This window comes from Acanthopagrus latus, chromosome 21 (assembly GCF_904848185.1).
Source record: "Acanthopagrus latus isolate v.2019 chromosome 21, fAcaLat1.1, whole genome shotgun sequence".
Classification (NCBI taxonomy): domain Eukaryota; kingdom Metazoa; phylum Chordata; class Actinopteri; order Spariformes; family Sparidae; genus Acanthopagrus; species Acanthopagrus latus.
In genome coordinates, this window is record NC_051059.1 from 20,577,384 (window position 1) to 20,604,131 (window position 26,748).

Genomic DNA, 26,748 nt, shown 5'->3' on the forward strand with positions numbered 1-26,748 from the left:
TTGCGATGTTGTAGGCCTGCCTCTTAACATCAGATTGCGGTCACAGAGAACATTTAAGATGACAAAATGTCAGCATGAATACAAAAACATCCTTCTTCTCAAACTCTGCATATACATCTGTCTGTAACTGAAGCTCAAACATTCAACTGTAGGAACAGAAAAACACATTTTTGGCTGGAGGGAGACTTACTAATTTCATGCTAGAAAATTGAACTAAATCATCATTCAGAAGGAATAATCAGAAGACGTTTCCATCTTCATCTCAGCTCCTCAATTAAAATGTCTTAAAAAGTTTTAACATCATGAGTCATCCAGAGTTCAAGATCTACTACACAAAAAAACAGCCTACATGAAGAAATCCCAAGACAGGGGAACATGAATAATTGCACCAGTATACGGTTTTCCATAGCGGGTTTCAAGTTCATATTTATTTATTTCTCTCAACAGAACCCAAGTGACAATCAGAATACAGTACTTTTTTTCCTCAAACATCTTTTTTCCTTTTCTTTTTTTATTACGCAAAACAAGAGAACACTCAGTGCAATAAGACAGAGGACTCTGACAGTGCGGTGCTCTCTCTACCTTTTCACAGTGCACGTTTATACACACAAAAAGATTGTACATAATCATTATTACATTTCCAACCTCCGCCCCCTCACCAACATCGTGGACGGGGCAAAGTGAATGTCTTAAAACAATCATTTTTAAAGATTCAACTTGCATACAGTGTAGCTTGGCACACACATACACACAAACACGCACAGCTCTCTCCCTCACACACACACACACACACACACACACACACACACACGCACACACACACACAGGTACAACACAGAGGGACCTCTGTAGCGTTGATTCTCACCAGAGAGGGGGTACTGCACTCGCACTCCGCTCCAAGGGCTAGCTCATTAGTCAAACCCATACTATTTTGGCAATGTCAACATTGCATTTGATGTGCTAAAGAGAACCAATTTAGATGATGTACGTAGGAGGTTGAGGTAGAGGGAGAGAGCAGGGGGAGAGGGACATGTATGTAAATCAGCCTGATTAAATGTAATGGATTATGATGGGTAGTGCAGTTTTTCTGTTTTTACAAAGCCTCAAAGATTAGTCAGCTCTTGTGCAACCCCGGTAGAGCTGTCGCCATGATATAGGTCCTTAAACAATTTGATCTCTAAAAATGGTTGCCAGCCAATTGAATTGGGAGTGTAGTCCGGGACAACCAATCACAGATGACTGCGTGTCACACGCTGCCAGCCTCCTGAGGCTTTACCTCCCCGCTAATAAATTAAAACTTGCATGGCACAGCTACCTTTAATATTTTCAAAAATATATATATAAGCATAATCTTGAAAGTTATTTCTTAAGCAAGTGCATATGGCTATTATAATCTGCAGTAAAATCAAGAAATGCTCTAAAAGCTCAGGTGTTGATTGTACGGGCTGGTCGTTGGCATCAAGTATTTACACTGTGTTGTGGTGCTTGCAGTGTGCATGGCAAAGTAAGAGTGCCGGTACTCGCCAGCTATTGCCACCAACCCCGTTTCTTTCAAATAACCAACTGTCCAAAGTGCAACCACACCCATATCTCACTTTCACAAGCTTTGGCTGGTTTTGGAAATTATACTGTTTAATAATGTATGTTCTAATTTACTACCTCCCCAACCCACCCTCATAGTGTATCTTAGAATACAGCAGAAACATTTCACACTTTCTCCGTTCCTCGATAACATGCCAGCCAACAGGTTTTACCTATAAAACGATTAAACCGCTTTGAAAAGGCTTTTGATGTAGTGACTACACAGCTTCTTACTGTAATATACAAACTGAAGCACGCTCCTGTTTCTCTTCTAGGACCAGCTGTTGTTCATTCTAGAACATACTGGACCAGGCATGGAGGGCGCCGGAATCTAAAGCACGTTGACGTTAACTCCTGAATTTACAATACGACAGTGAAAATGTAAAGTATATATAGACAGAATTGAGGAGTCCATTCACTTTAGTGCTGATGAGCACAAAAAAAGAAGAGTTGGGCATAAGAAAATTATGCTACTACAGTACAAGTATTGATAGGTTATGCTTTCAAATTTAAAAGAACCGAAACAAAAATAACATAAAAACAAACATTAGATTGCATCTACATCTACTATACATCATTTAAGCTGCTTTTTAATCCCCATCTCATTTAGAAAATATCTATTCATCAAATATCTATTCTACTAATTATATTACAAGAATCCAATCACAGGAAATAGAAAAATATCAAATATCACAGGTGATGATAAGAAAACATGACAACCTGAACGAGCAGAAATATTGCTATGGTAACCACCATTGTCCTTTGACATCAGCGAGTATCATCCCCCCCGGTGCTCTTATTGGCTGTCCTGACACCCCTGATGTTGCAGGGAAAAATCAGCACAACCCTGAGGAGAAAGGGAGTGGGTAATTACGGGGGTTGTGTGGCGGGAGGTGTAAGTGTGTTTGTAAATGTCAGATGGCCGTGTCCCAGAACACAGTTGTCTGTGTGGGGTACGGGGGAGGACGGATCTTTTTGGTGCCCCTGCACTGACTCCGCTCCTGGTGCCTTTCCTCATTCCTGTCGGCAGGAGGAGGAGGAGGCCTCTCCAGAGATCTCTGCAGGTGCGGATGTTGTCTGGAGCGGATCTCCATGCAGAGGGTGCGTTTCCTTTCAATCTGTTCTAGCATGGTGGTGTCTCCGCAGATCCATGGCATCTGGGGCATCTGAGGACAGAGTCATGGTGTTGAGTGAGTTACAGCTTAGTTGCACACTCTAAAGCCACTGAAACTTGCTCTTTGAAGGGACCTTTAATGCGTGTTTCAAGCTCTATATTTTCCATTCGGGGACTACAGTATCTTTGCATGTTTTGCAGTAAAATAAATAAATAAAATAATTCATGCAGTCCCTCAGTTCACCTGAAATAAGCCTTTTTTGTAGCTCCTGTCTCTTTAAAGCTCCATCCCTTAAAGCTCACTTTCTTCTGACTGATATCTAATATCTATCAATCAAGAAGAGGGTTCAGACAGAGCAGCTAGACTGAGTGGGTGGCTGGACAGGTCCCTTTGCTTGGTGGGCATGCCGTACCTGCAGCATGGATTCAACAAGCTGATGACTAAATGTCCGCATAAAAGTACAGAACATTTTGGAAACATTGCATTCAGAGCAGTACAAAACCTGATTTTCTTTTTTCTCACGGGCATTACTTTCACATACTATCTGAAACTGGCCACCTTCATCCAACACTGTCACATTATATATATGACAGAAAACAAAGACAGGCATTATACTGTAGACCCCCTTTAAGTGTTTCTCTGTTATATTAACCCTAAACTGAGCCTATCAAGATGGTTGGTGGGTGTAGTTTGATGAGATTTCATTGACAATAACCAAACAATCGAACAGCTGACATCAGATTTTAAATTAACATTTTTGCCACTTTCTATCTGCATACCTGACTGTGTTGTGCCTCTGCTGCTCTCCTTTGTGGAGTGCCCAGTGGGGAGGGGTTAGCAGGCATAGAAGGTGAGCGGCCATACTTGGGTGCTGCTTTCAGATCTGTAAAGGGAGGAAAAATGGCACGCTGGTCAATTTCATGTGTTGATACACTTTATTCAGAGATTCAAGGACGAATACTAGATTCTCTAGATGAATTTGAAGTCTTAAATCTCACCATTTCCTGTTCCTGTGGTCATCGGTGGGCTACCAGAAGGTCTCCCGTGATGAGTAGGTGTTGTTGTGGTTGAATGCTGCCCTGACACTGTGCTGCCGTTCCTCTCTTGTGCTTTTGATTGGTCCACGCTGTAATTCGCTCTGTTATCTCGTCGGGGCGTGCCATCTGACCGGTATCCCCGTTCTTTATTATCACTCCTATACTCCATTGCGGATGGGCTCTTTGTGCTCTTGACATCATAATGATGCTGCTCTGAGCCATTCAGACTTCTGTCCTTGCTGTCCCGTCTCACTTCAAGTCCAGTTCTGCTCAGATCTTTACTATCCTGCCTGGGTAGGGGAGGAAGAGGGAGATCTCCTCCATTGTGGGAGCTCCGATCTCTCCCCTCATGCTTGGATTCAGAGCTGTAGCCGACCCTGTCCTTGCTGTTGCTGCTTCTCGATGTTTCCTGTCGGGGTAGTATCTCAGGTGGCTGGTCTATTCTACCTTCATGCCTATGCTCCATGTCATTCCTTATTCTCTCTTTGCTGTCCTGTCGGGGTAACAAATCCGGACGGTGGTCCTTGCTCTCATGCCTATATTCTGCTCCAGGTCGAGCTCTATCTTTGCTATCTTGCCGTGGTAAAAGTTCAGGTGGCCTGTCTCTGCTTTCATGCTTTGAGTCTGAACCATTCCTGGCTCGCTCTTTGCTATCATGTCGTGGTAAGAGCTCAGGTGGCTGATCCAGCAGTCTCTCTCTGCTGTCATGTCTACAGTCTACACCATTTCTTGCCCTTTCCTTGCTGTCTTGTCTTGGTAACAGCTCAGGCTGCTGATCTAGCAGTCTCTCTCTGTCTTTGCTGTCCTGTCTCAACAAAGACTCCATTCCATGTCCCCGATCTTTGCTGTCTCTCCTTGGCATCAGGTCGCCATTGCTAATCCCTCTGTCCTTGGAGTCTCTCCTAATTACTGGGACAGGATCTGTGCTGCTGCAGCCCTGGTCCCTGCTGTCCCTGCGGACAGGTGGTGCATCTGCACCACTACAAGTGCGATCTTTACTGTTGCGTCTGTGGGCCAGTTGGTCCACATTGCTGCTCCCTTTGTCTTTGTCTCTCTCTTTGTCTCTGTCTTTGTCTCTGTCTCTACGGTGAGAAGACTCTTTGCTGTGGCGATCCTTGGACTCTCGCTTGGACTCCTTGCTGTGACTGTGGCGCTCCTTGCCTTCACGCTTGGACTCGCTGTGAGACTTGCTTTTGGACTCAGCTGTAAAAGTGCAGGTAAGACAAAAGATTAAATGATTGTAACATCCAAGCTTATTCTGCTGCAGTTGATAATACATACTGGAATAATGTTTTCAATACAAATTGTCAATCACAAAAAATACAACAGCGCTTTCAGTTTCAAGATTCTGCACTACCACCATTTGTCCTCTGGGTGTCACTCACTCACTGCTGCAGCTACAATGAACGCCTGGAGGAGGATGCTCTAATATGTGTGCTTAAAAGCATTAGATTGTGTTCATCTTCATCGTGGTGGCACTATCTTGAGCTGTTTTACCGTTTTTATTTAGCTCAACCAAGAGTTTATACAGTTTATACATTTATAGTACTATTAATATTTCTTCACTGCACTTTGCTTTTTCTAAAAAAATCATACACATGTATTTCACATTAACCACGGCCGTTTGATGTCTCTGTATGCAACTTTCCAATTTCTGCATGCAAAACTAATTTGTTTCTTTTGACTCCTCTTTAGCGAACATATTTAATACTACAGCCTGTTTGTCTGCCAGTGGTTATATGAAATTGTATGTATGTCACTGAATCAGTGCTCAATAATGACATTATAGATCATCACTGCATGGATAAAAAATGCATGTGCATGATTGACTTCCATGTAGGCTGTGCCCACTATATATAGTTTCTATATGGGCTTTAACATACAGTACCGTGCACAAGCATCCCTTGTCATGTCATGCGTCATACATGGCTTTTTAGTGTGTGCGCATGCATACATGCATGCATGTGTGTGTGTCTAATATGAGAGGGAGTGTGGCGATTAACTGGTTGGTAAGTGGGTCAGAGTAGCTGTTGCTGCCTCAGAAAGGGAGAGAGAAAAAATTAACCCCCATTCATTGTGTGAGGTTCGTGTGCTCATTACACCACGTGTGCTTGTAGCCAGTCACACAGCAGCACACACAACCTGTCAGTTCTTTAGCCCCATGTGGCGCCAGACCACAGGTGTTGGAATAAAAAAAAAAAAAAGCTCAGCCCATCCTTGATGTATATAAAGCATATGCAGACTGTTTACAAACCAGATGGGGCTGCAAAACAATATATTGTCAATGGGCTCATTTGTAAGATTATTTTGCAAATATGCTCCAGTTGGCACATATACGCATTAGGTGAGAGATGTTTTTATTATTGAACTCAAAATAGCAAGAATTCATAAACTGTCTGCTTCCACCATCTCCGTCTGCCCAGCTGCCACGGCAACCTGATTGGCTCAATCAGGAGTCAAGTTTGTGCTGATTGGACAGAAACGAGAATCTGAAACTCTCTGATCAGGTGTAGATTTGAGTTCAGAGCCGTAGCTGATTCCCCCACTAGGAGCTCATTGCTCTGTTGTAGACCGGCATGCCCTGAGCTGTGATTGGCTGCATTACCCATGGGGAGGGAATCTGCAAATAAGAAACAGGGATTTTTCTTCCTTCCACTGTTGCTATGTTGTAGTTGCTAAGAGCAGCAAGTAAGGATGGATGTGTGAGATCTTTTATGATTTATGCACAAAACGTGCTTGAATAAAATCTCTTCTTCTCTTCTGGAGCATGTAATAAAGGGTTTTAGTTCAATGTCCAGAACTCTTCCACATTTTATAGCTCAGTTCAAATGAGGAAGTAACCATGGATCTGTACTATAGGGTCAAGTTTGTGTCAGACCTCTCTCTAAATTATTTGGCACTCTATATTAATTTATTAGTGACCTATTTCCAATAATGCATCACATGTCTTTGCATTAATAACACTATCCTTCCCGCTTTCATGAAACACTCTTTTGCTCACTTAGTTTGGTTTAATGCCTGCAGTCATAAATCTTTTATTCACGACTAACCGGTAATGCTGCTGGTACCAGACTCACCATGTGACGCCATATGATAATGTAAGTAATAGTGATTTAGAGTTTGTCTTTTCTAAGCAATTTGCGCACTATGAGCAAATTATGATTCCCTCGTCAGCTGCATTTATTTTGGCAGAGTCTTTAGGGTGGCATGGCTATCTGTATTTAAACATGATGTTTACATATTTAAAATTAATGCCGCCTGATGGCCTAATGCCATGAGTAGGTTTGACGGACCTGCTGTCTGATTTAGTCTCTAATCCCCTCAGATTAAATCATACGATCTGAATCAGACTTGGCTCACTGGGCCTAGATTAAACAAATAGAAGGTTGCAGAGAGCGTCACAAACACTGAGTGTGGCACTGTAAAAGTGGTGCATTCTCTGCACAGCCTCCTAATTTAGTGGGGCTAAACTTGGTCACAAAGATTGCTGAAGACTAATTATTTGCCTTCGCTCCATAGTTTACTGCAGAAAAATAACATTGATAGGCCGTGACACTGTCCATGTTGTCCATAGAGGCTCTGGTATATTACCCGTGCTCTCTGGTATGTTATTGTGGGATTTTGCAGCTCTTGTAATGTGCTCTGTCGTACGCAATGAAAAAAATGCACATACATGGAAGATTTTTGGTGAAAAGCTGTTGACATAGGATTCAATAAATCATGAATCAATAAAAATGAGCTCATGTGTTTGTCTGATCTCTTTTGAGTGTAGTGAAGAAAAGGGCACAAATGTGTGTAATGACTCACTCTCTCCAGGCTCCTTAGACTTCCTGCCACTGGAGTTTTTCTTCAGCATGTTCCTGCCGGTGGTGAACAGGTTGGTCAGTTCATCTAGTGGGCTGGTGGGTGTCCTTGAACGCCCTGTTGACACGTTCTGCATAGAGCCATGGAGTCGACCTATACCGTCTTGAGGTGGCGAGCCTTTGCCGTGAGGTGTGGCGGAGGCGCTACGGGGAAGACCTCCGGGAAATGGCATCGGCGCATCAAAGGGAGGTGTACGCATGAGGCTGAGAGGGGTGAGACAGCGGCCCATGCTGACTGGTGATGGGCAAGCAGAGTGGCTTCGCTGATACGAGGATGAGGAGGAGGATTTGTAGAGGGTACAGGGTAGGGGAGGCGCAGATGAGCGGCCAGACACGGTGAGGGTTGGGGTGGCAGTGAGCTCCCTGCGGATGTGTGCAGAGGAAGGTGGCTCGTTGGAGGAAGTGGGGGATTTGCTGTAGGACTGGTTCTCCAACATGGGTAATTTGGTTACATCTAGTGGGGTGAGAGGAGACTCGTCCGAGTTGGGCGAGCACTGGGCCGGTGCCGGCGGGAACACCAGCAGCGGAGGCCGATGGGTGAGTAAATTGGGAAAGGGTGCAGGAATGTCACAGAGGGGAATGTTTCGAGGGGTGGAGCAGCGACTGAGAGGTTCAGGGTCGTAGGGTGCCGGGGTTGGGCATGCAGAACGACATCCCACCGGGTCAGTGCGGTACTCCATATCATCCAGAGCCGGGTACTTCATCTCCTCGTACACAGATTCTCCTGGCTCCTCGTCTTCACTCTTCAGGGGTTCTCGAGCTCCGACGTCGATCCCGCCCATCTCTATGTAGACGGGTTCATCTTCACAGTCGTCTGTAGGGCTCTCGTCGCTCTGTGGAGGTGAGGGGTTGTGTTCGCAGGGGGAGGACACGTGGTGGAGAGGTCTGGAGGGGCACATCCCGCTGCCTCCGTGGCTCTTGATGTAGGACTCGTCGAAGGAAACACTCAGTTGTGTGTTGGGGTTCCTCTTGGGTTTGGGTGGTGGCACCCTCCTGCAGTCCTCACTGCATCCTTGAGCTGCAAAAGGATGGAGAAGGAAAGTCTAAACACACAAATTCACTGGAGAAAATCACATCCACAAGCACTAAACTGATAACATATAGGTATACTTTTTTCTGGTTTTCACATTAGTTGTCTGTGACGTACAGTATAATTTCCTTTATTCTTCTGCTGTGGATTTCTGCTATCATACACACCACAATATTGAATTTAACAAAGCTCTATTTTTGTTAGTCATTAATGATTAAGTGAATCATTGCCATCCCTATAAAGCTGACTGCAGTGATGTGGGTCAGATCTAGGTCAATGTGTATAGTTGCGAGCAATATCTTGAGTCAGATTTGTGGGAATAGTGGAGGCATATGCATGTTTCTAGGTCACATATACGGCAGCAGAGCAGTATGTGAGTATAGTATCTGGGTCACACACACTGTGGAGCTTCTTCCTGATAGTGGTGACGTAGCATTGCAGTGTGAATCTCTTTAGATGTGGTGCAGTGAGGCTACGGTACAGTGTTCGCATTGACTAGATTACTACTGTACTGTAAAGCATGGTCCTAAATCTAGTTACTCACACTTTACAACTGAGTTGGCCACAGTGTATTTCTAGGTCAGACACTACTGAGATGTTTGGATAGGAATGTCCCTTCGTCTGATAGGCAGGGGGAGATAAGTGTAGTTAAGAGCCGGACCATGTCTGAAATCTTCAAACTGCAGATTTTACACTTTTAATAATTCAGATGCCAGATGGCCCAGACACACGCATACTTCCCGTAACTGTATGACTCACCACCGACATTACATGCACGCAAGCATGCACGCGCACACTGCATATGCCTACACAGTCAAAAAAGGAAATTAGGACAGGGATGTACACTTTTTATCCCCTGCAGTCTCACACTTTCCTGTGACAAAGTAATTCCTTACAGAAAATGGAAATCTAATTGTTTACAGGTAAGTTAGATGAGCAGGAATAGAGATCAATCTTAGAGTCTTTTGTTGGAATGAATGAAATCAGGCAAGAAAAACCCCGAAGATGAAAAAAAAAGCTTAATACTGAAGACCAAATCAGAACATTTCATTTAGTTTTGAATTTGACGTATTTATCCAGGGTAATGCTGCTGATGCTAATTTGAACTGAAGATGAAACAGGCTTTTTGGTTCCTTGTTTTCTTCTCATTACCACCAATTACTAAGGTGTTAATAGAGGATTTGGTTGATGCCAGATGTGGTCCTGGTATATGTTTAATTGGACTGACATTCTAACTTTCCCTTTTTTTGTGTGAATATGTGTATATGCGTGTGAATACAATGATGTGCACGAAGTAGTGTACCAGTACTGTTATCGCATTAGTACACTGACAGGTTTGCAGGGTGGATCCTGTGATCTGTTTCAGCACTGATGATGAATCCATCCCTCCAAACATCTCTTACTCCCTGTCCCTTCTCTCCCCCTCTCTCGTTGCTCCCTCTTCTCCCCCTCCCCCCTGTAGCGGATGTGTTTACCCGCAACCCCCTCCCCCCCTCCCTCTCCTCCTGGGGAAAACGAATCTAGGTCAATCGCTCCTCCTGAATGAATTCTACTCTGACAAGCTCCTCCCCTTCCCGCTACAGTGCCAGCTACAGAGCGTGCAACCCTCCCCTCAGCCAGGGACACCCCCACACTCTTGCTCTGATTGGCTCACGTGCCTCAGACTCCAGCATCTCTAAAGCCCCATTGGTTCGTGCTGCTCAGTGATTCTGTGATTGGCTGGGCTGCAGGGGGTCTTGTTTCTGTGGGATGGTTGCCGTGGTGCCCAGGAAGATCTGTGTGCACATAGAGAGATCCCCACCAATCTGAGCCAGGCTGGGCGACTCCCTAAACATCACGACGAAAGCATCCAAACTGAAATGGAGTCAAAGCTTCCTGCAACCTTTTAATGTTTTGCTTTCAATGCCACCTGCCCCCAAAACTATTATGATACTCTAAATTGAATAATAATTTGCAGTTCTTGCCTTGTGTTCACCACATGCATTATGGATGAAATCTTTCCAATAAAACTGTTGCATTTGCATCTGTGTGCATTCTGCACAGCACTGATTGTATCTGTGGCTTGTTGAAGGAAACACTCCCTTAGCTCAATTAATTCCTGTCCTATTCATTAAAGTTTTGCTTACACTGAATTGATGTACTGCAATTATGCCCTCTTTTTCATCCGTGGCCAAGCAGGCATATTGTGTTTGTTTATTTTGCTTCAGAAAATCGAGTGAAACTGCTGCAGGGTGCTCTTACTGGATCTTGATCAAGGCATCTCTAACTGTTGGCCCTGCCAGTTTTCACTGGAAGGAAAACTGTTTGGCCTTATTTGCCTTGCAGGAATATTAAAGTATGCCAGTTTTAAATAGGGTTATAGAGCTGTCAAGACAAGTCGGTGGTCTTTATCTGAATTCCTAACAAATTCAACAATTGGATTGTGCGACCAATAACCTTCTGTAACCAATACAGCACATCCATCGTCAAGGGTGAAATTATTGGAGCTGAAACTTGTGCAGGACTTGTCACTATATTAAGCGATCCTCTTAACTCTCAGCAATAGATACTGTGACAGTATTTAAGGCTGAGAAATGTTTCTGGCTCAACTTCATGGAGAAGGTTAAATATAGATTTTTTTTTACTGGTAAACCATCAAGTCTGGGGCTTTCATCAGGGTCATCATGAAACACATTTGTATGAAGCAGAAAAAGCTGGACAATGAAAAGCCACATCACCATGTACCTAACACACCTTTATAGGTACCCAATTGGCAGATGTGGGAGGATGTATGTGCATGGTCTTTCATATATTTTGAAACTTTTTCTGCTTCATTCCTACCATTTTTGAATGTTGCTTGTAATATGTTTCATTTTTAACCTGATGATGCCCAAAATCTGAACCCAGTTGGTTTAACAATAAAGTAATTTGAAATACTCTAAATGTTGCTGGAGTTTTGACGGCATGAAACATACTAAGCAAAATGCCTGATGATTACAAGCACAAGCTGAGAAAGTGATTATATATATAAATATTTGTTTGTGCTAAAACTGTGCCTGATGTATTCTTTTACTCTTCAAGATTCTCAAAATAGAAAGACCTTTTTAATCCCTGAATAAACAGAATCTGCCAAGGCCTTGAAGTGCAGCTATTATAAAACACAAAACGGCTTCCAAAGCCCAGAGCACAAAAAATCACTCATTCATATGCATCACATTATGATACTTTCACTCCTGGCTCAACATGTTAGCTCACAACTCTGAGTCTTTAAAATGTTCAGCCTGTTTTCATACATGTTGGCCTCTGCAATTGCTCTAGCATATGCAGGTAATTACACTATAAACAGACTAAATAGTGTTTTTCCCTCACATGTCCAGCCTAGTCACTGCAGTACAGCATATATCTAGGTATTCTTTCAAATGTTGTCCATTTAACTGCAGGTTATCCCTTTCATTTTGGTCAAGTGCAACTTAGATGTTTTAACCTAAATCAATTGGCGACTATGGTACTCAGTGTGAAGTATGCAGCGAACAGCCAGATGTCATGTCATTGTAGGAGAAGCAGTGTTGCAGAGGGCACTGCAGAGAGCAGCTATATATAGCCCCGTTGTTTGGTGTGAAGTGCCACCACCACTCACCGTCACATCTCTCCCCCCGGCAGGTGGACACAGGACTGTGGTCCACCGCCTCAGACGACATGCTTAGCTTGGTGGCCGGGTCCCTCCTGGGCTTAGGTGGGGGCTGTTTCCTAGAGGTTGGGCTTCCCACCTCCTCATCCCCTCCTCCTCCGCCCCCGGTGTTCCCGCCGCCGACAGAGTGAAGTGACTGGGAGCGTACGGAGAAGCCCTGTCCACAGGCGAGGGCATGCGGATGGGGCATTGGCATGCGTTCCTGGGGGTCCGGCATGGTAATGGAGCCCATTCGCAAGTGCTTGCCTTCGGTTGTTATATCCTCGCCGGTTCTAAAACAGAAAGAGACATTAATATCTATGTAAATAACAATGATGGATGCTCTCAAATTTTTGAAACTTAATATTATTTTACATCGCTGGACAAAAAACTTGACCTAAGTTTAAACATCATCCCCTGGAAGCTGTTTGTGTCAGGATTGGAGATGGCAAAAATAACACACAGCATACCCTGACGTACAGAATAATTGTGGCATGTTTCCATTGTGTGTATGTATGTACATGTGCATTTCAGTCTGCGCAAATGGCTCAAAGCATGAGAGCGGCAAGTTAACAATAACAGACAAGTTAGCACCACTGAAAACAGGGTCTCTTTCAGGGCAAAGCATTGATTTGAGTTTAACCCTGGATTTGACCGATGCTGCTCACACAACCACACACATAATGACACCATGGAAGTCCCCCAGCATGTACCCAATCAATCCCTGTAAATGGATGATCGGCCTGAATGGAGCGTTAATGATGTCTGAGTGTTGTGTGGTAATGGGGGGAAAGGAGGGCTGTGTATTTGTGTGTGCATCTGTGTGTTTGTCAGTATCAGAGTAAATGAACTCAAGATCTGTCTGTGTCCTTGGAAAATGGTTAGTACAAAAGACATGACAGGTTTGCGACGTATAAACAACTGATCTCCACAGTTTATTTGTTCTCATATCAGAGATTCACGGCTAAAATGAATGTCAGAGATTTGTTTAAACAAATGGACGAATTTGCGTCTGTGTCTTGTGTCATGCATGAGGGTGTGTTGTATATGTGTGTGACTTTGCTGACTCTGACTCCCTCTGGGCCAGCTGCTGAACAGAAGGTGCTTGGTGGGGTGGGTTCATTGGTCAGGGGCTTAACTTTGCCTAGCAACAACAGGGTATCCATAGAAACAAGACACAAAACCAGCTGCCGGCACACAACAATAATAAAGTGCACGTGCACATCATTTGTACGTCACAGCCACATCACATTTTGCCTACAGATTACTGCGGTGATACGAGAAAGGTGCATGCAGCAACCTGTGGAACCACACTGACCATGTTGTTTTAAAGAAAGGTGGGAAAAGAAGTAAACATCAAATCACATGTTTCATAGATATTAAAGCATTTTCTGTATACATACTTTAAGCATCCATGTTTAGGCTAAAATGTCTTCAGCCACAGGTGTCAGCAGTGCAGTATCGACAGTCTGCACGTATCATTTGTTTTGGTTGTGCAACTGCTGTGGCTGTGTGCATGCACACTCATAAACATGGTGTGTGTGTGTGTGTGTGTGTGGTGGTGGGGGGAACTGGAGTGATGGTGACTGGCTTATTTATAGGATATTTGCCCAGTGATTGGCTGGAGGACAGACCACAGGTGTGCTAAGACCAGTTGACTTGTTGTTGGGCAGCTCTCGCTCTGTGATGCCATGAGACAGGAAAAACAACATGACAGAAATAAACAAAAAACACTAAAGGAGATCTTAACAAATAAAAAATAAAAAAATAAAAAAACTGATTAAAAAACTGAAGAAATAAAAAAGATGTCCTTTTGTGGAAACACGCACATGTACACACAATGGGTAAACAAAGGGGAAAACAGCCGTTTGAAATTTGCAAGTATATGTAAATATAAGTAAATGTGCTTTCTGTGTGTGTGTAATTTTGAATACAGTTGCATGTTTAAGTAAATCTGTAGGCGTGTGTGTGTGTATGTCTGTGTGTGTGTGTGTGTGTGTGTGTGTGTGTGTGTGTGTGTGTGTGTGTGTGTGTGTGTGTGTGTGTGTGATTGTGTGAATAACTTCTTCTGATGAAACACAATAAAAGAAACCCAGAGTGAGATGGCAGCAGGCAGGAAGGCCCGCCTCACTCAAACCTAACGTGCTGATCTGATTGGCCTGTAGCTGTTCCAGCTGTCACCAGGCAGAACACATCTCCTGCAACTGAGCCTCACACTTAATCTCTCTCTGTAACAGGTTTTTTTTCCTTCTTTCGCCCCACTCTTAAACACATTTGCTCTAACAAGCTCTTTCTCCCTCACACAGGCCATTTGTGCTTTCCTACCCTTTCACACACTCTAATCTATTTTCCTGTTGTTCATGTCCACACATGCAATTTGTACATAAGCACGCTTGTACGTGCCTGCGCACATGCAAATGCAAGCATGCACACGAGTCCTCACACACACTTTCTCTCTCTCAGTCAGTTACTGTAAAAATGGGTCGTCTCATTGACCTACTTATAGGCCTCATGAAAAATCCAGTTATTTTTTTTAGACTTTTCCTCTAGTGACTGTGTATTAATATTTTAGCTATAGCAACAGCTGAGAGACAGTGGAAGGATGGCAGGACAGTAGCTGCCACTTTCCTCAGGCATTGCCCTGTCCCATTCACCAAGTTACTGTATAGGACTGCGTCAGAGTGCTAATAAGAATGAGAACAGGGACATATTGCTGGCGAGTGATGAAAGAGAGTCAAAGATAGATTTTGCAGTGTTTTTAGAGATCTAACTTGGCTGTCTTTCTGATGCTTGAGGTAAACAGTTGAACTCCACGTCAGTTTTGATCATGCAAGTACACATACTGTCAGTAATCTGACAATCACAGTTGCAGCTCTTTTTGACTTTGACCGACCCCTTGACAGAAATGTGTCAGGGTTCAAAGTGTAAACCCTCTTAGAAGATCCACATCTGGTCACATATTATGAATGCTCAGCCTCCAAAACCACATCGATATAATCATCTGATGCACAGCTAAAACTCTCAACAGCTGCCAAAACACTTTGCACTGTGTCAGATGGATGGACCAAACACACAAATGATTTTTAGATTATGTGACAAAATTGGACAACATTTCCCATAAGCCTTATCATGGCAAATTGATGTCTGTGTGTAAGACTGCATCATTAGATTAATTGTTTGACCATAAAAGTTGAAAACAAGTTTTTCTTGACCACTATGGGTGTTCTCTTCCAGTTGATGTACTTCCATAGCAAATCGCAATGCTATTTATGAGTCCTCTAGCTTTCACTATGGCAGCATGATTGTAGTTTAAAATGAACATGCTTGACTTGGAAAAAATATCACATTGATTCAGTTGAGTCATCAGTCCTATGATTCAATGAAAAGTGATATTATTTCATGTTATAACACCGAAAAAAAACAAAAACAAAAAAAACCCTAACATAAATAAATATTCAAAAAACAAACTCCAAAAGTTTTCGACAGACTCTGATTCTGGTGTCGTTTCATACTCTGATTTGCTCTCAAATAAAAAAAGGAAAGCAGCAGATGTCCACATCGTCGCACGATCACACTCCAATGTCCCGTTCTCATACCGATGACTCTGTGACTCATTGCTTGCTATTCTACCCCACAACACAAGCACGCCGTGTCCACGTGCTCGTCACGTTGTGAGTGCGTGCCTCTTTCTTATTCGCTCAAGTTTCGGGATGCCACGCAGTGGTGTTGCTCTGCATAGTGGCACTGCTTGAACTGCTTGCTCATCACAACATGTGATATAAGGTGCAGCGGCTTACGCAAACCCCACATTTTCTCAAACTCTAATTGGTGTTGTAACAACTTCTTGAAAATGATGCAACTTTCTACCAAAGGGACTGTCAGATATATATGTACATCACAACAGCATAGCCTGTCTCAAGTCTCTTAACAAGCCTCACTTTCTGCCACAGCCCACCTCGTTCTTTCTTAATTCTTAATGCTCTCTGTCTCAAAAATGGAGCAGTGATGACCTCTATCCAAGGACAAGTCCCAAATAAGTCTAAAAGTGAAAAATTAATTATCCTCTATAGATCGTGGGGTGCACCAGTCCACATTGGCAACCCCCAAAATATGGCAACCTGCCATTGCCACAGGGACCCTCTGGCCACTTGTCCCAATTCTTTACACTCATCCTGGAGTGAACCGGGTGACGTCCTTGGATTTACAGAGCAGAATGCCATTAGTATGCTGTAGAGAGACTTGTGAGTTTACTTCATAAAGCACTGGGAGTCCTACCACTATCCAATTCAACCCAGACCATAAATGTACATTTTTTATAGGATATATTTGTGCAAAATCTCTCTCAATTACTTGTTGTTTGTTTTCTTCCTACCTCCTTATGGCTTCCTCCTGTTTTCTCTTCTTGTCGTTTTTCTCCTGCAGATATGTCCTATTTCTCTCATTCCTGGCGTGGTCCAAGTTCTGAGCTACCAGGCCGTTGTAGGCTCTCAGCCCATTCTCCTCAACATACTGGAAAAAACGGAGAGTTTCCTCCTCTTTGGAGCTCATCATTTTTCAAGTGTTTCCACAGCATTCTGATAAAAACACAAAGAAAGTGTTAGTGCCAACTGTTTGACTTAAAGATACACAAAACATTAACAATATGGACCACTAGAGCATAATGAGATCTGAAATCTTTGTCTCAACCTTTGTGTTTCAAGGTCAGCCTTGATAAGATGGATGTAGCAACATTGCATCAGCACCATAATAATGTCACACAACTGATTTTGTGTGATGTTTCTATTGTTTGCAATGTTCCTGACTGCTGCTGAGGAGTTCATGGCCTATGAAAGATTCAAAGTCTTGCATCATGCCTTCGTCCACAAGAGTAAAAATCTTCCCTGGAGGGTTGCATCATCTCTCTCTGTCGCACACAAACACATGCAAATGCAAATATGCAAATAGCCAAGGGACTTGCCATCTAGCTCCTGTTACTCATAACCTTCAGTTTCAGTGTTTCGGTTTTCCGACTGGCTGTGTATCAGTAGCGGCTGCTCATTTTCTCAGTTGTGTTCGCACATTTTCTGGCTGAAATAACTGGCTGTAACCAAGTGAGTGTCTGTATGAAACAGAAAAAAATTGCTTTCATCTTCTGCGGTTGTAATATGTGCTGGGCTCAGATGTGAAAATATTTTACTCCTGGGACCAGCCAAGCAGATTAAATGAAGCAATTGTACTAGACTGTGATGCATGGTTTTGCATATGCGGATATCAGCTTCAATCTCTTGGTTCAGATCTAAAAATAATCTCTTCTTGAGTTGTTCCTTGCTGCCTTTTGATTCTGTAAAAAGACTATAACTGGTAGCATCACTATCATAAGAAATGAGTGGGGATGTTGCTGTGAGGAAAAGCCTCTTAAATGAAAAATCCATATTGCTGCAACCATACTATAATTCACTCCTTCTAAATAGGGAATACTGTGAAAATAGCATTGTTTGCAGCTACCAGATCCAAACGCAGACATTGAGCAGCTAACGGAGTGATTCAGTGTGCATGCATGTGGGGTATGTATTTGCTTGGAAACATGTGCAACTGCGTGCAACATGACATATACTACGTGCAACAGCCGCATGTGAATTTGGAGGGGCCAGTGTGGAAGAGAAAAAGACAGTGCATGCTTTTATGTAGGTCAATGTTTTCAGATCAGCCTAAGACTCATGCTTGTTTACGTGTGAGAGAGAAGCACTGAGTGTGAGCGTGTGTGGGGAGGGGGAGGGGGCTTGTGATAACTGTATGTATGTTTGAGTGCGTATGTGTGTGTAGGCAGGCAAGGGCAGCGAGGGGGGTGAGAGGAGGGGGGGGGGGGTTGCCAGATGGAGATTGCAAGGCCAACTGAGAGACTGGCCATTGTCTGGACATCCTCAGCATCCCTCTTACTCACGTCTGTCTGTCACATAGTGGTGTCTATCATCCAGCACGGTGCCTAGGTCAATGGGTTTATCTGCTGGTTCCACTCCCTACAACATATTGTCGACACTAATTTGCATAGGTGTGTACAGGCACGAGGAGAGGGCTGATAAAAGCCGGCTAAACAGACAGATTCACCATCTCTGAGCTCTGAGTTCTAGGGCACAGAATCCTGGTGTCAAGTGGTGTGGAGATTTTTTTCCTCCCATGATTATCAGGTCTTATCACTGATGCACAGGCACGGCCAGAGATCCAAACCCATACAAAGGAAATAAATCTTGGTTTCTGAGGAGAAAACGAGGTGCACTGGTTAGATGTGTTAAGGGTGCAGCAGTGGGAAGGCACAGTTCAAACAGTGTTTGAGCTGAATTAAGCCTGCCTGCCTAATCCCTGTAAGCCTGCAGCAGCACTATGCACTAGAATCAGCTTGTTTATCACACTGTTTTCACCAACCGAGCCTTTCACATTGGATTGTCCTCCCGTAACTCATCGATGTAAAATTCTATTCTTACTCGCTAATCTCCATAAAACCTGTCATTTGAGTTACTCCTTTTTTTTCTCAACCAAGCTTTATTTTCCTCCCCATTCTCACTCTTTATTCCTTCACTGGATGCATTTTCTCTTTTTTCCCTCCACTATCTCATCTCCTCTCCCTCCCGTTTCCCCAGTTGACATGGGCTGCAACAGTTGGAACACAGAGGTGCACTTTGCTTTAAAAGTAAATGAAAGTGGCAAACCGTTTCTGTTCCCAGGCAACCGTGTCACAGGAGAAGGGCAGCATGGATATTCTTGAGACACGATGTCAAAAAGATTGCAAGGCCAATTGTCTGGGCACAACAAGCGTGGGCGCTCGTGCACACGCACACACATCAGTGCGGCACAGTGGACCGAGTGAAGATTAACCTGTAAATCCAGGCACGCACAGGTGCTACACTTGGCAGCTCTGCTTTGGTGGATTTTATGTAGATTTGAGTAGATGGAAAACATTTTTGCATGCATTATGATGTAACACGAGCATTTGTGGGTTTGTGGGTCATTGTTGTGTAAAATGTTAAATGTTAGGATGCATACTTACAATGGGGCTGTGTCCCTGCTGGTTTGTGCACCAACGTGTCTTCTGTCTTCCCCTGATGAGTCCAGTGCACGCTAGTGAACTCTGACCTATGCTGGAGCACCAGTGCACTATTCCACTTAAATCCACATAGACTTCCATCCATTGTATGTATGCTCCAAACTGAGTGACTTGCTAGAAGGAGTCCCTGTGACCAAGGATAATAAGGCTGGTGCTAGAGGGGAGGTAGGCCATTGGGTGCCCAGCCCAATGCTCCCTCCCCTGGGCACAAAAGGGAGATGCGACCCCTCCAGTCCAGTCGGTGCAAAACTCAGAGCCAGGTGCCAGTTTCTTCACTGCTCCACACATTTGCACATGCTAGAGATGGAAGGAACACGCAGCGCAGCAACAGACCGCACCCGCAATCGCAAGCATGACACAAATACACGCTATGAACACGCTCTCACATCAAACTCCCCTGTGCAGTTGCAGACCAGGCGATCACAGTCTTTCTAATGCTTCGTTCCCGGAGTGTCTCTCTTTCTGCTTTTCAGTCAGAGTGCAGAAAATGTCCTCATCCACAGTGCCCTGAAGGTTAAGACCGAGGTAAAGCGGGGTTGTGTGCGTTTCCAGTCATGGCCGTTCCCTGCTGGCTCCCTCCATCCTGCTCATCCACACAGATCTGTACAGTTGGTCTGTGCTTAAGCAGATGACAGCAGGCTTCCCAGCTATAGATCACAACAAGAAGAACACGCCCACTGCCGACTGTAGCCACCTTCTACTAGAGCGTCATCCTGCTCTCCCTCTCTCTCTCCCTCCTTCCTTTTCCTGCACTCCTATTTCTGTCACTGTGTACTTTTAACTCATCCTCATAAGAACTCACACTCCAGTCTCTTTCTCTTCCAAGTTCCCGTTTTATGTTTTTGTCGTCTCGTGTGTCTCGCCTGCGTTCCCTTTGCAGCTGCACCATAACAGGAGCCTGGATGTGTTTTTCTGCTTTCAGTACCACGGACAGCTCTCTCTGTCAAGGGGGGAGGGGGGTTGAGTGGGTGGGCACACTCAGAGGGGGCCAAGTGGAAAGATGGGGGAGGCAGGGAGGGGGGGACTGAATGGGAGGAGTCATCGGGTTGCCAGGGTGTGACCTCATTAGACACAACCTCCTCTTCCCCCAGCAACCGCTGCGCTACCCCTCCTCCCTCCCCCTCCTCTCTCTCTTACAGCTCGTAAACAAGACCACGACACAAAAAACACTTGCAGTGAATACACCGTGTTGCTCTCAAGTGCATTCACTACATGTACAGTAGCCAAAACAGAGCAGAACAAAACAAAGAGGAGCAAACGCATGAAAGCAAGACACACACGGAGGGGAAAACAGTACTTTGCAATTTACAATACACACACATTGACACGTTGATGCAAGATTAAAATATGTTTGCATAAACAAACAAAAGCAAGTGATCCAGAAGAGAGGCTTGTTCCCAGTGGCCACGGAGATGAACAGGATGAAAGCAGGGACAGAGTTGAGCCTGAGTTGTGTGCTTGTTTTGGGGGGTGACTGCGGCTGCGGTGTACTTCTGCTCGACTGTCTGGGGGACGAGTATTGGTTTCAGTGCTGCTGTCAGTTGTATATGTGGTGGGAGCGCCGGGTAGTTGGTGCAGAGGCAGGGGTTGAGGGAGGGTGAGCGGTGCGGGTTGGGTGGAGGGAGCTGGGGGTTTGCTCGGGTGGATTAACACCGTCGACACAAAAGGATTGGGGAGCAGAGATCTGTTGTTTTCATCAACCCTTCCCTCCATTTCTCTTAACCCCCGCCCTTCTCCCCCCCCCACTTTCCCCCCTTCCTCTATCCCCGGTTCTGTCTCGCACTTTGGGTGGGTGGGGGGAATTAAAGGGCGCTATAGTAGAAGGTAGTCGGCAACAAAATCAGTTTTCAAAAACAAGTGTTGGCCAGTTTAGGACAGAAGGGGGGTAATGGGGTTGTTAAAAATAAAGCCTGAGGAGGGGGAGCCAAATTGAGCAATAACACACTAGGGAATTCAGCAGGGATGAACCCCTGTGCTGGATTGCATGTGATCATCAAAATAGGCACCTGTTCTGGAGTGAGGAGCAAAAAGGTGAAATAGGGGTAAAATTAAACAGCATTTCACTGCACCCACTACAAACACTCCTCTCATGACAACACATCACATGCCATAAAAAGCCAATTGCTATGATCTCACTGAGATAAAATGCTCTGTCAAAAAAGGTGGTCACCCCCTTTTTCTGCCTATTGTGACGGACGTGGTCGACTGGTCTTGCACAAAGCAAGTCACTTTATCCAAACTAGCTCAGCACACGCACCCATGCACATGCACATATACACAAAGGGCCCAGTCTGACCTCAGTGCACGGCCCATGTGTGCAATCTCAAAGGAAGTATTTAGACCCTATCAGAGTTCAATGAACACAGACAGTGAGGAAAATCTCAGGGGTGAATGGGTTAAACAAATTCTTCCACCTATGTGCACAAGAGTACTTTGTTTTGTGAACAGTGGAGGACACTCCCTCAGGGACAGAATGAAGGGTGAAAGAAGATACGACACCCGTAACTTTTCAGTTCACACACGCTTACAGAAGCACAAAGACTTGCATATAGAGAGGAAGGCATCCAAATGCCTGAATACATAATCAAAAGCTAGTGACTGTATTTAAATTAATTTCTATCTGGATTTTGATAAAGCAACTATTATTTTTGTGTTGGATATGTTTATCAAAGCTGCTTAAGCATATTGTGGGAACACCAAATCCAATGAAAATTTTGACGATTCCTAATCATTTCTGCCTTTTTGTAAATTTTTGTAGATTTTGTGAAATGTTGCTTAAGGAGGGCCTATGAGAAATTCTTAAGTATTTGGGCCTTGTAATTCAGCAAATGTTATATGCAACTTGTTTCTTTCTTTGTGTAAAAAACACATCTTTTTGTCCTGCCATGTTGGCTATTATGGTTGGTCTGACTGTTAAAACAACTGTCTTTGCAAACAGAAATAAACATATATAAACATGATTATTTTCATGTACTTGGGACTCATGTGGAGACGCATTATGACGCCAGGTGTGAAATTACGTTCTTTGAACTGTCCACTTGTGACTGGCTTACCCAAGACGCATATCAGGCTTGGGCAAGCCACCTTCTAGTCACACCTTCTAGTGCCCTTTTCCTCAGGGAAAATGGCTTCTACTCGAGGCTAAATCACAGTACATCTAATCAATTTTGTTGTTAGATAATATCTCCCTTTTTCATTTACTAACAAGCCACTCACATGTCAGATATCAATCTGGCATAGAAACAGCCTCAACAGTTCATGTATGTTAGTGGACCACTGTAACGTTAATGACTGTTTACAAATACAGACCAATGTGCCCCGGAGCAGACGCATGGTACTTGGTTCAATCATGTGTGTAATGATGTTGTATTGATCTACTGTTGTAACAGGCTAATGAAGAGTCTATAAAAACCATTATACCAATCAATTAAATGCCACTGAGGAAACAGAGTCATAATGAATAGAGCAAGGACTCTGCTTCACAGGGTTTATTAAGTGTGAGTTACTGCCATCAGGGATTGGCACCTACACATGGTGCTACTGTAAGTGCTATCTGCTTCTAAGGAGGGTGTGGGTGGCATTTAGATTCTTGAAAGCATCCATGAGGCTTAGTGGCATTCTCTGTTTTTCTGTCCTCCCTGGGAGTGCCATGCAGGTGAGGATGAAGAAGGCACTGGCAGCTCAGATAGTGAGACAGTGGCACTGAATATGTCAGACTCTCATTAAAGATGCAGCACATCTTACTTCCACCCCTCTCATCTCCACCCGAGAGAAATGGAGCATAAGGTTCTTGCTCTGACCAGCAATGGGCAGACATCTGACCACTCACATATGCATGCACATACTGTAAAGTGATGCATCCCTTCCCTGCTCAATGTGCAACACACCCTACTTAGGAATTTCTGAATGCAAGACAGTCCTTTACTTAGTTTTTTTTCAAACATCTTATCCACATGTTCCTTAGAACTGAGCTGCACAGCATGAGGTAATGTTCTATTTAATCAAGCTTCTCAACACTCATTTATCACCGCTTCCTCCCTCCAGAGATGTCAAGCAGAGGCATGTTTCTAACGACCACCCTCAACACTTCCTGCTGTTCCACCAAGACAGAGGTGAAAATGGGAGACTGAATAGCGTAATCTCTCAAACAGGCGGTTGAGGGCTCCAATCTTTGGGGTTTAACCCCCTGTAAGCCCCTCAAATCCCCAGTTTAGAGGGCCAGAACTGATGGGCTAAAACCCCCGGAGATTGTCTACTAACTACTGAACTCAGACACACCATGAGATCATAGAGTGAAGCATCGCCCACTACTTCTGCTGTGGCCATTTCATCTTTCTGCAGCGCTGGTCAAAAGATTGTATAGGCTTAATTAGCAACAGAACTGCCACAGGAGAAGGAGAACGCAGACAGGTTTCTGATTATGGTTCAAATATTGTTCTTTAGTACAGTAAATTGATGCTGTGTTACTGTCATGTCTCATGTGACTACTGTAGGGACACTCTAAGGTAACTGACGATCTCCTGCAAACCAAAACAAGAAATACAAGAGATGTTGCTTGGAATTAGGATCTATACTTGCTGTAGACAAACTACTGACTTCCTGTTACTTTAAGCAGGTTAAAATGACTAAAACACCTCAAATTCACCTCATTTTGAACTATGTTAATGATATTTTGTGCAGCAAACTTACCCTGCATTAGTGGGTGTATTAGGAAGTACTGTATGTCTGGGTGAGGATTCTGAAAATTAGGGTCAACTGGCGCCATCTGCTGACCAAGGTCAGTAACCATTAAGTGCATATATTTGACACAGTTCATATAAGAGAGAGACAAGAGACAAGGTAAGGCAAAAAAATCTGTTATATAAGGAGTCTCAAAAATATATCATTGTTTATTGAATATTTGACTAGAATTTGTAGCTTTGCTTACAGGAATGCACTACTACAGCACATACTGTGGCTTTGATGTAGTATTTGAGATTTAAAAGATTTCCTTTGACAGTTTAATAATATCAATGATGACTTGTACTGTGGTTCAAGAATGATGCTGTGGTACCACACATTGATGCGTAGCCAGTTTGACAAAGAAAGACAAAACAATCACAGCACCTACTGGCTGATGAAGACTAGTCCTAATAAGAAAAAAAAGACATTCGATTCATATATAACGCTAAACAAATTTTAAAGCACACCAAGACTCTTGTAAAAGACACAATGGTGGAAAACCTCACAAGAGTAACGATGTCAATGCCGCAATTACCAATGGTTATGCAAAAGGAGATGTCATATATATGGCGGTGCGTAAAAGGTCAGAATAGTTCAGCACTTTTTACCTGAGTCCAGTACAAAGCACTTCACAAAGCACGGTGAGTCCATGGTGGAGGCTCAAGGACACGTGATGCAGGCAGGAGGGGATCAAAACGCCAACACTGCATTAAGGAACATACTTTAGTCACCGGTTTCTTTAACATCAATTATATCATACATCTACAATGGATTTCTATCAGATGTTCAAAGCAGGGAAAGCACAAGTGTATTTAATAACATTAATGATGATTGCTGCATTACTCTTATTATTATCATTTTATTATTGTATTGTGCCTGCTGGCTTACTGGAAAAGCTTACTGGGACACTTAATGGAATTGCGCCATCGTTAATGGTATTAATCCTGCCTGTGCATTTTCTGCTATGAGAGCTCTGAAATGCTGTGAACACCGTCAATCTGCTTTAAGAACCTCTGGGTATGCACACACAGAAGAAAAAAGAGGGGTGACGAGCTGAGTTTGCTAGAATATATAAAAGATGACCTTGATTCAATCCAATGCAAAAGCCCTGCAATGCATAGATCCATTTTGTAATTTTATCATTATTATTGAGATAGCTTTATAAAGCTAGCAGGGTTTCTGAAGCTAAGGCCTTGTTTTCATCAGTTATGGGCAGATTTTCAGGTACTGTGTGGCTAGACAACATAGCTTGACCTATTCAAGTTTAAAACCATCTTTTTTTAGCGTACCGCACACCTTTTGGTAGGAGACTACCAAATGTTAATTAAGGTGTATTGGCAACACCTGTGGCAAGTGGGAGAAAATATAGACCTTTATCTAAGTAAAAGCAATAATAGCAAACTGTGAAAATATTTAACCTTATTCTAGTGAAAGTAAACAATGTACATATCAGCAGCAGAATGTAGGCAAACTTTAAGCATCATCAATAAAAGTGATGTTAACATTTTTTTTGTGGAAAAGTGTTTCCTGTTTGTATTTATTGCTACCACATTAATGTGTATATTGCAAGTCCCTACTGTGAATGTTCAAAGCTAATGCTAATTTTAACTATTTTATAGGCTGTGGGGTCGTTTAATCTGCAGCAGCACATCATATTCTATAAAATCATAACATGTTATAGCTAAAAAGTACTAAAAAATTCAGCCTGTATCGGACTGTGACAATTAACTGTCCAGCTAATTCAAGGTTAAAGAAACAAAAACAAAACAAAACAAACTTATTTTAGATAAAGAAGTAGCAGAATTTTCTTAGTTCAACACATAATCATTTAGTTTATAAGAAGAAAATCTGGACAGAAGAGTATGAAAAACATTAACTTTAAGTCAACTGACATGAATGTAGTGGAGAAACTATTTGCCTCTGAGATGTACTGGAGTGTAATTATGAAGTTACATGAACTATAAATAAGTAAAGTAGCGTTACCTCAATTTTGTAGTTAGGTTACTTGAGTAAATGTAGTTAGGGCCAGCTAGCTTCTAACGGTTACTTTAGTGTTAGCTAACAGTTTTGGTAACAAGGCACAGCTGCACAGCTCTTGTACTAATTAGCTGACCTTTTCAGACATTTTCGGCTGCACAACTAATGTCAAAGTAACATGTGACAGCAGAAAAGTAGTTAAGCCGAATTTGTTAGCTAACAAAGTTGGACTTAAAACTTCTCCCCATCGCTCCGGGAAATTCTCCTCAGGTAGCTAACTTTAGCTAGCTAACAGTTATCATGAACTAACAGCTGTTTTTCTGGTTTGTTTGCTAGCTAGCACATGCGACTCATTAGCGATTCTTCCTCGGCTAGGCTAAGATAAACACTGGTCTGTGTTATGTGCTAAACTTGACGTGCAACTCACTGTGATGTGTTTATATCTTTTCTTTTCCTCCTGAAGAAAACATTAAATGTATTTCTGCCTTCAGCTTCAGTGGCATCCTGACAGGACAGGGTACAGGAAGAGGTAAGATTGATCAGAGATGTAAGAGCATCTGACGATATGAAAACCAGGTGAAAGACTCCACTTTTTAATTTGGCTTCATTGTTTTTTGCCTTGTTTTTCTCTTCCCTGACATGGATTTCCACAGTGAACATGTGTTGAGACATAACTCTGTAGCTGTAAAGTCACAGCTG

At 43.3% G+C, this 26,748-nt stretch overlaps 2 protein-coding genes across 7 annotated transcripts in view; one reads left to right on the forward strand and one right to left on the reverse strand.

Moving 5' to 3' along the window:
• Positions 1-408: 408 nt before the first annotated feature.
• On the reverse strand, positions 409-26,629 carry nyap2b (neuronal tyrosine-phosphorylated phosphoinositide-3-kinase adaptor 2b). Of its 3 annotated transcripts, XM_037083389.1 has the most exons (9): positions 26,477-26,629; positions 24,681-24,776; positions 19,294-20,290; positions 16,645-16,846; positions 12,243-12,565; positions 7,541-8,614; positions 3,695-4,936; positions 3,476-3,579; positions 409-2,747 (listed from the first exon to the last, which is right to left on the reverse strand). In XM_037083389.1, the coding sequence occupies exons 4-9, from the start codon at positions 16,821-16,823 to the stop codon at positions 2,496-2,498; spliced, it is 3,174 nt and encodes a 1,057-aa protein (XP_036939284.1). In that variant the 5' UTR covers positions 16,824-16,846; positions 19,294-20,290; positions 24,681-24,776; positions 26,477-26,629; the 3' UTR covers positions 409-2,495. The 3 variants fall into 3 exon arrangements, with proteins under 3 accessions (XP_036939284.1, XP_036939283.1, XP_036939282.1); XM_037083388.1 differs by lacking the exon at positions 19,294-20,290; XM_037083387.1 differs by lacking the exons at positions 19,294-20,290; positions 26,477-26,629 and adding an exon at positions 26,056-26,195.
• Positions 26,179-26,748, forward strand: part of gpc5c (glypican 5c) — a 105,268-nt gene continuing 104,698 nt past the window's right edge. For 2 of the 4 annotated variants that reach the window (XM_037083392.1, XM_037083394.1), the window contains exons 1-2: positions 26,179-26,319; positions 26,541-26,578. The gene's annotated coding sequence lies outside the window, so the exon portion shown is untranslated. Of the gene's footprint in view, positions 26,320-26,512; positions 26,579-26,748 lie in introns of all 4 variants that reach the window. The other 2 variants (XM_037083393.1, XM_037083396.1) reach the window with 2 other exon arrangements.